The sequence below is a fragment of the Antrostomus carolinensis genome, unplaced genomic scaffold (genome assembly GCF_000700745.2).
Source record: "Antrostomus carolinensis isolate BGI_N321 unplaced genomic scaffold, ASM70074v2 scaffold52896, whole genome shotgun sequence".
NCBI classification, from domain to species: domain Eukaryota; kingdom Metazoa; phylum Chordata; class Aves; order Caprimulgiformes; family Caprimulgidae; genus Antrostomus; species Antrostomus carolinensis.
Genome location: NW_010324993.1, coordinates 5,416 through 17,342, shown reverse-complemented (window position 1 = coordinate 17,342; position 11,927 = coordinate 5,416). Strand labels below are relative to the sequence as shown.

Here is an 11,927-nt window from a genome sequence, read left to right as displayed (position 1 = left end):
ATTTATCAGCAAGGATGCTGTGCGAGACCGCACAGCTAACAAATCTCAGCTAACAAGTCATCAATCTGAATCCATATTGACAGGAGTAAGCCATCACACCTCAATACAAGCAGTCAGAATGACAAAATGAAATAACTAATAGCTGAAGTTTGAATGCAACATGCCCTTTGTGAGACGCACTCCCTTCATGCAGGCTAGCTCCAGGAGCAGCAAACCTGTTCCTACCCAGGCTGCAGGAGCTTCTCCTCACATCTCTCAAAATTTGTTTTAAGGTATGTCAAGAAGCTAACACTTCCTAACAAGTCTCAAACTCTGCATGTGCACAATTGAAAGTAAGGCAGTAGCCAAGATCAGCACCCAGAGGCATCCTATTAAGCAACTCTGTTTTCTTTTTAAAAGTTGTTTCTGCATATTCTCAGCTATGGAAATGTATTAAAGCTTAAAGGCCTCCAGAAATATGTGTTTAACACAAGTTTAAAAAGCTCAGGACAAAACATAATATCGTTTAATCCTACCCAATCAAAATTTAGCAGTGTTTTAAGGCGCATGCTCTGGAACAACAAACCAAGCGCATGATCTGGGTTACTGCTTTACCAAATTAAACCATTTTGGATGGTGATAGAGGATGGGCAACTGTAAGGGAAGGTGCAATGGTCGAGTTCTGATTCCTTTATTCTTCTTGCAACTCTTTTAAAAACCAATAACAACAGCACATCTAAGAACACACGAAACAAAGAGCTTGTCAAAATGACTTTTATGTACCATGTCAGGACAAGTTCCCTGGTCAGTGAAAAATCTTTAACAGCAACCCAGTAACTGTACAAGGCTGAAGACATGACATCTATGAAGTAGAAAATATTTTAAAATACAGATTCCTTTAATTTAAAATCTAGAGTTCACTGCCACACAGTTTTTGTGGAAATAAAGAGATTCTACACAGTTATCAAGAAAGTATTGCAAAGGGTGACATGGAAATCTGAAAAGTTTCCCTCAAAGATTTAAAGGCTTTTGTTAAGAAAACGAACTTAAAAATACTCTGTTTGCTTTATTTCTAAAGTTTAGCAGAAAAAAAAAATCCTGGTGCATCTATTATCACCTCCTACCTCCCATTTCCAGTTGTTACAAACAAACAATGCAGAAGCCCAAATTTATTCCTCCCTATAATCTTAGTTGGTTGCGACCCACTCCCTCTCGCACACCTTAGAATCCCATATCTGCCTCATGCTAACCTTTTTGGGTGTCCGAGCCTTGGCAGACTTTGCCTTCTTCCCACTCTTTTTGTTCACCATGGATTTCCTTCCCTTCTTCTCAGGAGCAGGTGAAAGGATGGTCTCAGATTTGCCTTTGGCACCCCGTTTCTTGGCTAGAAGCTCTGGCTGAATTCTGGGCAGGACACCTCCGCTTGCAATAGTCACACCTTTCAGCAACTGCAAGGAGAAGTGTAAAGGAGCACATTACAGATTCTCTTACTCTGCACTCAAGGTATTTCTGCTGACTATATTACACATATACAAGTAGAGTCTGCACTTCCCAAAGCATTGCACCTCATCCCTTTATCATTAAAAAAAAACCCCAAACAAACAAAAAACCCCAAACTCCTCAATAACTATAAGGGAGAAAATCCACAATAACAAGAAACCTAGCAGGTCACAGCAAGGTCAGCCAGCACATCCCAAAGAACTCCATTACTGTACAGGCCAGTCACCTGTCTCTCTTCCAGTGCTGGTCCTTCTGCATTCCTGTCCTTGGTGAGTCACAAGCAGTGAGTGAGGGTAAGAGGAGATAAGTGCCTGCAGGCTACTTTAAAAAATGATTGCACCACAGCCTTGCTCAAAGAAGGACTGGTTGTAGATCTCTTTGGCAGGGAAACAGGCTCAGTGAGAGCAAGCATGAGCCCCAAGAACCTGATTTGCAGAGGTGAACAATAGGAATGGGTTGTGACATTAGGTGGAGGACAAAACGTAGCTAATTCACAATGGACAACAGTAGATCTAGTCCCCATTTCACGGGCCAGTGACCAGCACCACAGAGAAGGGAATGGGCTGGTAGTGTTAGCATGCTTTTCCCTCTCTCCTGGCCTTTGTTTTGACTTTTCAGTCCCTTTGACTGGAAACAGAGCTAGATTACTTCATGGGTACCACATTTTCATTATTTAAAGCAGTCAAACTAAGTGCAGGAATCTTTCAGAGTGTGAATGATGTCATCCATCTCCACATGGGGCCAACCAAGAAGGGATCCTCTGATGCTGACTGAACCTTTCTTGCACCCCTGAATGCTGCAATTCACAGTCCATGCCATGATCTCTCTTCTCACTTAAGAAGTTTAGCAGAATGATCCCACAAGTGATCCTCAGAGCCACAGCACTGCAACCTACAGTCTGGGTGCTAATGGGACCTAGGCATGCAGAGGGGGAGGCAGTCCTGGAGGCAGCAATAGTGGAGAGTGAGCCAGATCCCTACCCAAGATGGGCCTCACAGACAGTATAATAGAAAACACACATTTCTACAGCTTTTGGGAAAAGGTCTTCCATATGGCACATTTTCTTTAAGCATTGGATGTCCCTGAGGAAAAGAATAAGCATCAAGTTTACCCTCTTCAACAGGACTTACAGGCTATGAAAGAAGTAAAATTTATACCCAGAAGATTTATACCCATGAGATATATCCAAACCTTCTTTTTTGTTTGCTTTTATTCAAGTGGGCATAATCTTGTCTCCTAATTGTGTTCTCATTCATCTGTCAGACTAAACTATTTCCAGCCGTCTGTGGTAGCAGCTTCATTCATGCCACAGCATGTAACTCTCACACTGAAATGTAAACAGGTACCTGATTCAGTTCTTCATCATTTGCAACTGCCAGAAGGATGTGTCTGGGGGCAATTCTTCCTTTCTTGTTGTCTCGTGCTGCATTTCCTGCTAATTCTAGAATTTCAGCTGTAAACACATTGAGATAAAAATGAGTAACAAAAACACAACTTATGTACACTCTATATAAACATTTTCCATTCCTTCTTAACATCCATTTACCTTTTCAGGTATGTTTCAGTTTAAATGGTCTTTGCTACAGAAAGGCAGAAACCAAACCATACTCAATGTATTTGTAAATTTACGTAAAATAATTAATCCTTCCTAATTCCCTAAACGATAGCTAGCAGAAAATATGCTAAACTTGGTTCACATAACTTCTTTTACAAGTCCCAAGTCAGAATTCTCTTTCAAAACACCCTATAAAAATGTACATCACCAGTCCAAAATTTAGCAGTAACCCTGTAACCCAGTAACAATAAAACCGTAAAGCATGCAGTGAAACCCTAAACCTAGTACAGACAGTTCTGACAAAACAACAAGGATTCTCACGACCAGGTAAGACGAAGACTGAGGTGCATTTTAAAGAAATACTTTGAAAGCCAACAAACTAGCCAGGCGATGCTGCAATTCTGCATTAAAGGGCATTGAAAATCTGTGAGAAGCTTCATTCAGAACAAGATATGAAAGATTTGACTCAGAGGCAAGCAGAGACAACATAAGAGCTTCAATGCACGAACTATTGGTAGAAAGTTCCTTCTACAACTCCAGAAACAGGAGGTCATTTCAAAACTAGTTTCTCTAAATTTACAATAAGATTTATACTGTGACTAAAGTTACTGAGCTTTTTCTAATTGTTATAGAGGAAACACAGACATGTCTTTCTGAGTTTATTTAAACTGTACCAATCAGTATAATTAATTAACTTACATAGTTTGGCCCCTACTCAGAAGTTATTTCTTGTATTAAGAACTGTACTGAAATGCTGAGAAGGAAGGAGAATGGAATGTTTTGTTCCAAATGATCATAAAAATCATATTCACATTTTGTTTCATTTTAAAAGTATCCAGTGTCCCTGCTTCCTGGTTTTCATTTTTGTATTTACATCCGTCAGTAACGGGCGTAAGAAAGTTATAGCCCATCAGTGTCCTGTTAATGGTATCTTACTCCTTCTTCTCTACTAAATAAAGAACTGTAACTATTATAAAAAGACCTTTCATGAAAAATCTAGTGGAAATCTACATAATGCTCTCTGGCTAAAATCCAAAGGATTTCAACAAGAGGTTTAGCTCTAAGTTCATGGGAAAAATACAAGCTTTCAATTTTACACAGTTAGAATAACAAAAGTGCATACTTGTCATCCAGTTTTCACTACTATACAGCATACACACCTAACTGAATGTTGGAGATGTAAAAGCCATTGTTTAGGATTATGTGTATATTCAGTGTATTGCTTAAGAAACAGCCAGTGTCTGTCGAAAACTTTCACGACTATTCATGCAAAACTTTCAAGAAACATTATCAAAGTTGCAAAGACAAACACTTAAATTTTTGAAAATATTAGAACCATGGTTATGATAACTTTTTCCTCCTGCCACAAGGAAAAAGCAGTGTGCAACTGGACAATCAGAAATAGTATCACACCACAAACACATACTGGGCCTGCATTAGAAGTTTGGGCAGCAACCTTGGCTCTGGCATTTCCTAACTTTGGAGTGTTTGACTTGGATTGCAAAGAAGGAGATGGAGAAGAGACCCTGCATAATCCAGCTATAATCCTGTGGTGGCTGCAGGGCTGGAAGTTTCAGATGCAACCCCCAGACCTCTGCCAGTGAAGCTAATGCAGCAGCAGACAGTGGGAGCAGATTGCCATCCATTGTGCAGACCAGCATGAAGCAAGAATAAAAGACTCAGACTCCTCCAAGGAGTTTTGCAGACTGGTGCTAACAGCAGAGGAAGACTGCATCGGGGAGGGGGGAAAAAAAAAGCAACACATACTTACCTGCGTGGAAACTGAAGTTCTTTCAGATGTGCCAACAACAGGCACATCCTGCTACCTGTGTGCTCACCCCACTCCCCCAGCTTCTGGGTCCTTTGGCCAGCAGCATCCTGATGGTGCACTCAAATGTCCTCTGCCTAATGTTAAGAGCAAAAAACGCAGAACACTCAAATGCCAGCCCTCTACCACAGGACACCAGGAAGAAGGGAATCCAAGGCAGAGACGATGTAGGGCAGACTGTGGAATACGCATAAAACTTAACAAAGGATGCCAGTTATTTGCATAGGTAAATAATTGCCTTACCTCCTTCTAACAATTGTCTATATGCATATTTTCATAATGCTGGAGGCAAGGAGTCAATTTTAAGAATATAAAATGGCACTTGCAAAATGCAACATCAAATCTGGAGGCCTCAGTTACCACATCCTCTGCTGATAAGAATAGATGCCTAAAGAAACTACTTTACATTTCAAGCAGAAATATCTTGATAGCTGAGGTTACCTAAACTCTAAGGAGATTAGTCTGAGAATATAGCTCACATAATGGAAGTCCTGTACTATATGGAAATCCTGTACTATATATAGTCCTATACTATAGCTCTCTTGAAACTGGGCATCTTGATATTATCAGATGTATGTTGGTTTTACTTTACATCCTCTCAGCTGCAGACATTAAGAATTAAAGTGAAATCTGAAATAATCTTGCTTCCCTCGAGATTCAAAATCCATACAAGAAGCCTCCACACTGGAAGCGTAACTTCAAACTCAGACATCTTCAGCGCAGATTGCTAGAAGCTCATTTATGCACTCCACAGTTCACCTTAGCCTCAAACAGACATCAAATGCATGTCAACAGAGAAATGCTCAGATCTGCCCACTGACTCGACACACCACCCAGTCTTACTAATAGAGCCTTTTCTCCTGTTTGATAAGCACTCAGGACCAGGGAAGAACCTCACTGTCTTCCAACCAACAAAAGCTGCAGCCAAGCTATGACCTGAATGGGATTACATCTTCTCATCCTATGACATACAGGAAAAAGAGGTTTCTTTAGCTGATGGACCAACAAATTTGGAGTGTCTGGGAACTAAAAGCATCATAGCCAGGCCAAAGCTATTTGTCCAGCTGACCTCAGCCTGCTTTTGTGAAGTGCTCAGCTGGACTGATAAGAAAGATTCACAAAAACTACTGATAGCAGAATCGGGAAGATTTCAGACAGGGTATCTTGTTTTCCACTTCCCCGTTAGGATAAGTTTTGACAGTTGCTGCTACACTATCACGCACAAATCTATCCAATAATACCTTTGCTCTGAAAAGACTTATCAGATGATGGAGTCCTTGGTTCTCCATTTGCAAGTGGAAAAGTATCTGCTCAATTCGTTTCCTGAGGGCAGATGAGTGAAACAGACAGAGGAGCATGCCAGCTGATGTCCTTTGAAGGAGGAGGTATTTGCTGGTGTTGTGTTCTGCCCTAATTTAGAGAAGATGGGTTTCCATTGACGTCTTCTGTGAGTTCCTCTGACCAGCACACCACTCATGTCTTCTGCTTCCTAAGCAAGAGGCATCTGTATTCTTTGCCTACATTTTGGGAAGATGCTTTATGGGACACACGCAGTTGATGTTTGATTTAGATGATGATGACTGTAGTCAGCCCCTTGCACACTCAGAGCATAGTCTGGCATGCATCTGTTGCAAAGTCCATAAATCCAATGGGACTAAGGCCAATTTTTCATGGAGTTTTAACTCTGAAGCCAGTGGAGTCCAACACTGTTCCAGTAAACACAACCTTCTGGATAGGAATTAACCTGCAGTTTTGCAATATGATTTTCAAGCCTAAGATATAAAACAGCATAGAAAGATTAAAAAAACAAGCCTTAGAACACTGATGAGATCTCCTTCACATTAGCTCATCGGTCGAGGTAAAAGTACCTCTTCTTGAGATACTCTGTGGTGATTGCTGGCATTTAACAATGGGGCTGATAATCCACAGCATAGATTTGGTATTGAGAGTGGCTGTGGGGGGCAGCCACAAACAGTCTTGCACACGAAGGGAAAAAACAGGCATCTAGTAGCTGATGACACTGAACACATACCAAAGCCAAAAGGCAGTCTGAACCACGTGGCAACTGGGAACAAGGATGCTAAAGCTGTATACGCACCACCCGGATGACGCTGGTCAAGAGGCTCAGTGCTTCAGGGCAACACAAATACGGGCCATCAGCAGACCACGTGCATGGCTGATCACTCACAGGAGAATCGCTGGTCCATGCTAGGCCCTGGATGAATGCAGTCAGATAACTCTGGTCCTGTTTGACCCTTCCAGCCTCAGCCACCTTGCCCCTCTCTCAGCCATGACTTGCTTTCCCAGCTCCACAGCCCATTCTCCTTCCCTTGCCAATCCACACCCAAGACTTCTATCTCAGTTGCCTTTCCTGGACAGTCTCCATTTCTACTATCTACTCCTCTCAGTTGCAGTAAAACTCAAGCTCAATCTTCCTTTCTAGGTTCTTCATTATCAGCACCCATTCCATCCAATTCTAGGTCTATGCCCTATTTTTCCAACTTACTCTCCAGCTCCCTGGCAGGATTTTTGGACATGCCTTGCCATTTATTTGCCCACTAGTCATCATTTCAGCTCTCCCCACTAGCCAGATCCATCCCGAGCTCTGTCTCTAACATCAATATTGTTATTCTCCCATAACCACTGTCTCCTCAAAATGTTATTATCTGTTCCCAGTCTCCTTCCCTGACCAATGTGGAACCTGTTCCCAGTCTCCCAGTCTGCTTATTCAGCTTTAGCCTCTCCGTCAACTCCTATGCACGTATTCCCTGCCTTCAGTCCCAGACCTCTTGCCACCACCTCTGTGCAGCTTTTGTTGGTTCTGCCTTCACATCAGAGCTTCCTCTCTGTGCTGCCAGCTACCGCTGAGACCACGGAAAGCTCACTCCCTGCTCTCAGTGCTGTGACCTGGAGCAGCTGGGGACAGCAGTGAGAGGGAAAGTCCTTCTGAGCACCTGTAGCCATGGGCTGAAGCACGCTCAGCCACGGCATGGAGTGGCCCAGGCGCAGTCCTGTCACACGTCAGAGCTGAGAGGTTGAAGCATGCTCCTTCACTCTGGGGGAGACGATGCATAGGAAGTTTGGGCAGCACTGGGAGCTGCAAGAGGCTGGAGCATGCTCAGTGAGGAACAAGTCTTTGGAGATTTTGGCTGTTAAAAGAAGTCTCTGCCGAGCATGAGGAACCTGTGATTTTTCAAAGTTACAGCTTGGCCAAACAGAGCAGATTTCTCTGAGACGGCAGAGACCACTCTTCTTTTGTAAAGCATCAAGTCTCTGCTCAAAAGCAGAGAAGCTCCCAGACGTACAGAGGAGAAGTTCTCATGAATGTTTTAACTTAATAAAAAACCATGGTTCAATTTGCTTCTGTGAAACAGTTTAAGAACCAGACTCCCTTACTCTCACACTCCTCAATCTAGCCTTAAGCAGCTCGCCAGTATGCAGGGCGTGAGTAGCCACCATTTCATAGTTCCAACTCCATGAGGGAAAACTGGCATTTGTAGGAAGTATCAGCTAACGTTATGAAATGTTACCAGTTTGATATATAATACCCCATTTAACAACAGCCTTGGAAAAACACATTTTGTTTCTAAAGGCTTCCCAAAATCAAAGACTATATTCACACACAGATATTAGGAATAACTAGATCAGCAGGGTTAGACGTTGCAACACTGTTTTTTAATTGAACTATCCACCTTTCTAATCTTTCCAAACAAAGCTCTGGATAGAGCACAGAAGCTTTGGTTTGGAAAGAGCACTATCCACATGCAATAGGAGTTTGCTCAGAAACATGACTCCATTCTATTACAAAATACACGGGGCTGGGGAGAGAGGGGGTTCTCCCTCTGTTGAACCAAGCAGCTTAAAATAACATTCTTTTACAATTTATGTGGGCCCCCAGCCTACACATCTAGCAATTTTCTTGCCTGGTTGACTACACGTTATTTTTTTCTAAAACAAAGCCTGGGCCCACACATAATCTGCCCTTACCATACTAATGGTTTAAATTAAACTGCACTTACTAGCCAGAAGCAGAGCCAACATATACACTGTTCTAGTTCAGATAATAGGTAAACAGTGCTGCACTGTGTTATAAAAAGATGACTATAACTCAGTCTGCATTACCAAAGCGCTGCATATACCAGATGTGCTGTTGACAATTTATTACTACACCTTGAAGTAATTGCCACAGCTAAGAACAAGCATCTCCAAATGTTTATCCTAGAAACTTCTTTAAATGCTATGGATCCCTGTGGAGTGGGAAAAGAAAAAAAGTGTTCCTCCCCAGACAGAAGGTCAGCAGAGTCATTATGCAGGATGTTATTCAGTTATAAATGTTAGTGCAATTTCCAAAACCTACGTCATATGGTTTTCATCTTGCAACACCCAGACATCCAGAAGTCTGTAGAGGACTTCTAAGCAATTCACAACCAATGATAAAGTAAAGCAAACACATCTTGCTATAGAGAAATCCATATTTATGACATTCCTGAAAAGGCCTGAACCTCTACTAGAAAACATAGAGGGGTCTATCAACAAAAACAAGGTTGAAAATCACTGTGGTAGAGCAGAGGACCTACGAGAGCTATGGATCCCCTGTCTCCACTTTTCCCCCTACCTCCCTGCTACCTCTGAAGCATCCCTGCTGAGCACCACTCCATGTTGTAAACAGATAAACAAGCTCTAAGAGTCACAGACTTCCCCAGTACAGCACAACTGCACCAGCTCCACTGAGAGAGAGACTTCTGCAGTTACAATACTTCATTTTTAAGGCATAAAACTGGATTGTGCAAATACGAGTATATGTACGTTCTTACTGAAGTGAAAGATCTCCAAAATTACTCAGAGAACTGATCTTTCTCTGTGATGTAACGGTCTTAATACAAACATGTTTGTTCTTACACAGTAAAAAAATGAAATAAAATGAAACAAGTGGGAGAGATGCTCACCATCTTGTATTTTGGTTCTAGTTTTCAGTGTTTTGTTTTATTTGAAAACCAGCTCCTTTTCTGAAGTTATCTCTTGAAGGAGCTGAAGGTGAACATAAACATAAGCTTAAACATTTTGTTGACATTTTTTCCACATGAGTCACTTTTTCTTTTTCAGTCAGAAAATAAATCAATTCTCATCCTGCAATTAATCAGTAGAAATGCGGAAGTTTCTGTAACATGCTACTTGGTATCATCAGAAATTTAATTTACTAATAGTGAAATTATCACTATTTCAGATTTTCTCCATAGTTTTGAAAGAAAATAGTGCTTTGATTGTCTGGTAGAGAGAAAAGGCTTTCACGTAGAAAAAAAGACAGCAATGTTTGCATAAAGAGTGGCATGCTGTTACATGGACAATCATCTTCTTCCCCACCACTTTGGCAATAAACTATGCTCCTGAAACACAACCCATTCAATTAATTCCATCCAGGCTTGTGACTCCTCACAGATTCTCTAATGCACCTCAGTCTTGATCTGTAACACCTAAGTAACCTGAACCAGAATCCTTCTCCACTGGGCGTTGTAACTATTTGCTAAGGTGCTATTTTCCACAATTAAGTAAGAAACAGAGCAGATGCAATCATAAGACAGTGTCAAACACTGCAAAACACCACAGTATATTGCAGTATATTGTATCATCGTGTGACACCTGCCCCTTCCTCTGAGGTCAGTTGCAGAAAGGAGGGAAAAGCTGGGGTATGGGGGAAGATTCAAGCACTGTCACAGTGTCTTTATACACTTAGGCAAGCCAAAAGGATTTTTAAACTACAAATGAAAAACCTCCAAATTTTATGACACTGCTCTGCAAGGAGAAATGCAGCCAGCAGAACAGTTCATTCACTTAAAAAGCACAATAGATGTACAAGGTAGGTTTGCAATTTTTCTCTCCTGTTATTCACATCCAGGTATATCAAAAGCCTAATTCATATCAGTTTTCTCTTGGACAGAAACTACCTAGATGTGACTTCTCACTCTGCAAAGCAATAAAAAAATAATCCTTCCAACTAGTGACCAAGTACGGTGCCTCTAAAGGAGAAAATTTCCACCCTCAGCCTCTTCAAGAAGCAAATTAATCTCCAAATTTTAAGCAAATTTCATCAAATCCTGCACTTGCAGAGCCTGATTTTCAGAAGTGCTGAACACATTCATACCCCATCCCACGGATATCCCTGGCTTCTGTGTGTGATCAGCACTCCCAGGATCAGGTTTACCTGCTAGGTACTCTATGACGGCTGCCATGTACACTGGTGCTCCAACACCTATCCGGTACTTGTACGTTCCTTTCTTTAAGTAGCGCATCATCCTCCCCACAGGGAAAATAACACCTGCCCTGCTTGAGCGTGACAGTTTGGACATTTTCTTCTTCCCACTTCGGCCCGACATCTTGCAGCTTTGTGCTTTTCAATTTGCTGGTGATCCTTATTCCCTTGCTCCAATCCAAAAGCTGCAAGAGAAAAGAAATGGGATTGGTGTTCAGCATGTGAGAAATAACTTTGCACATTATCTTGTTCTTCCAGAAGTAAAAATCCAAACCTATTTTCAATACCTTTTAAAGCTGAAGCATTAATCATTAAAAGTTGGATAACTGGAACATTTACTATAGCTTTTCTTTTGACTACTGCACTGTCAGTATAGCATTATCACAGGAAAAAAGTGGTTTGGATAGTATTTTAGAAAATAAAATCAAATCTACGTTAAATGAATCTTCATTAAAAAAAATTAAAAATCAAAAAACAAATCACACCAAGGCAGACATCCACAGCATGGAAGATTTCCATGTTGATTGTTGAGTTTAGCAAGTTATAAATGGTTGAGAAGAACTAGCGTAATGGACAGCATTAAACAAGCTGAAAAGCAGATACTGGTGCCACCTAGAAGTAGAGGAAGTCATACTGCTTGCATAGGAGAAGATAAAACCTACCTACAAACACACTGCTTCTTCACAGGTCTTTTATACAGGGAATTTCACATGCATGGCTGAAGAGGAGAAGCAGGCAAGCAGCCATGCTTCAAGCACCTCCCCTCATGCTGCTCTGGCCTCAGGAACTGAGCCCCAGGGGCCAGCTTACAGGCTTCA

General features: G+C 41.6%; 1 protein-coding gene across 1 annotated transcript; it reads right to left on the bottom strand.

Annotated features, from left to right (window-relative positions):
* Positions 1-1,229: 1,229 nt before the first annotated feature.
* On the bottom strand, positions 1,230-11,298 carry LOC104519805 (core histone macro-H2A.2; the record flags this gene model as incomplete). Its single annotated transcript, XM_010171067.2, has 3 exons — positions 11,062-11,298; positions 2,826-2,932; positions 1,230-1,427 (listed from the first exon to the last, which is right to left on the bottom strand). Coding segments are annotated over exons 1-3 (477 nt in total), but the record flags the coding sequence as incomplete, so codon positions are not given.
* Positions 11,299-11,927: the final 629 nt, after the last annotated feature.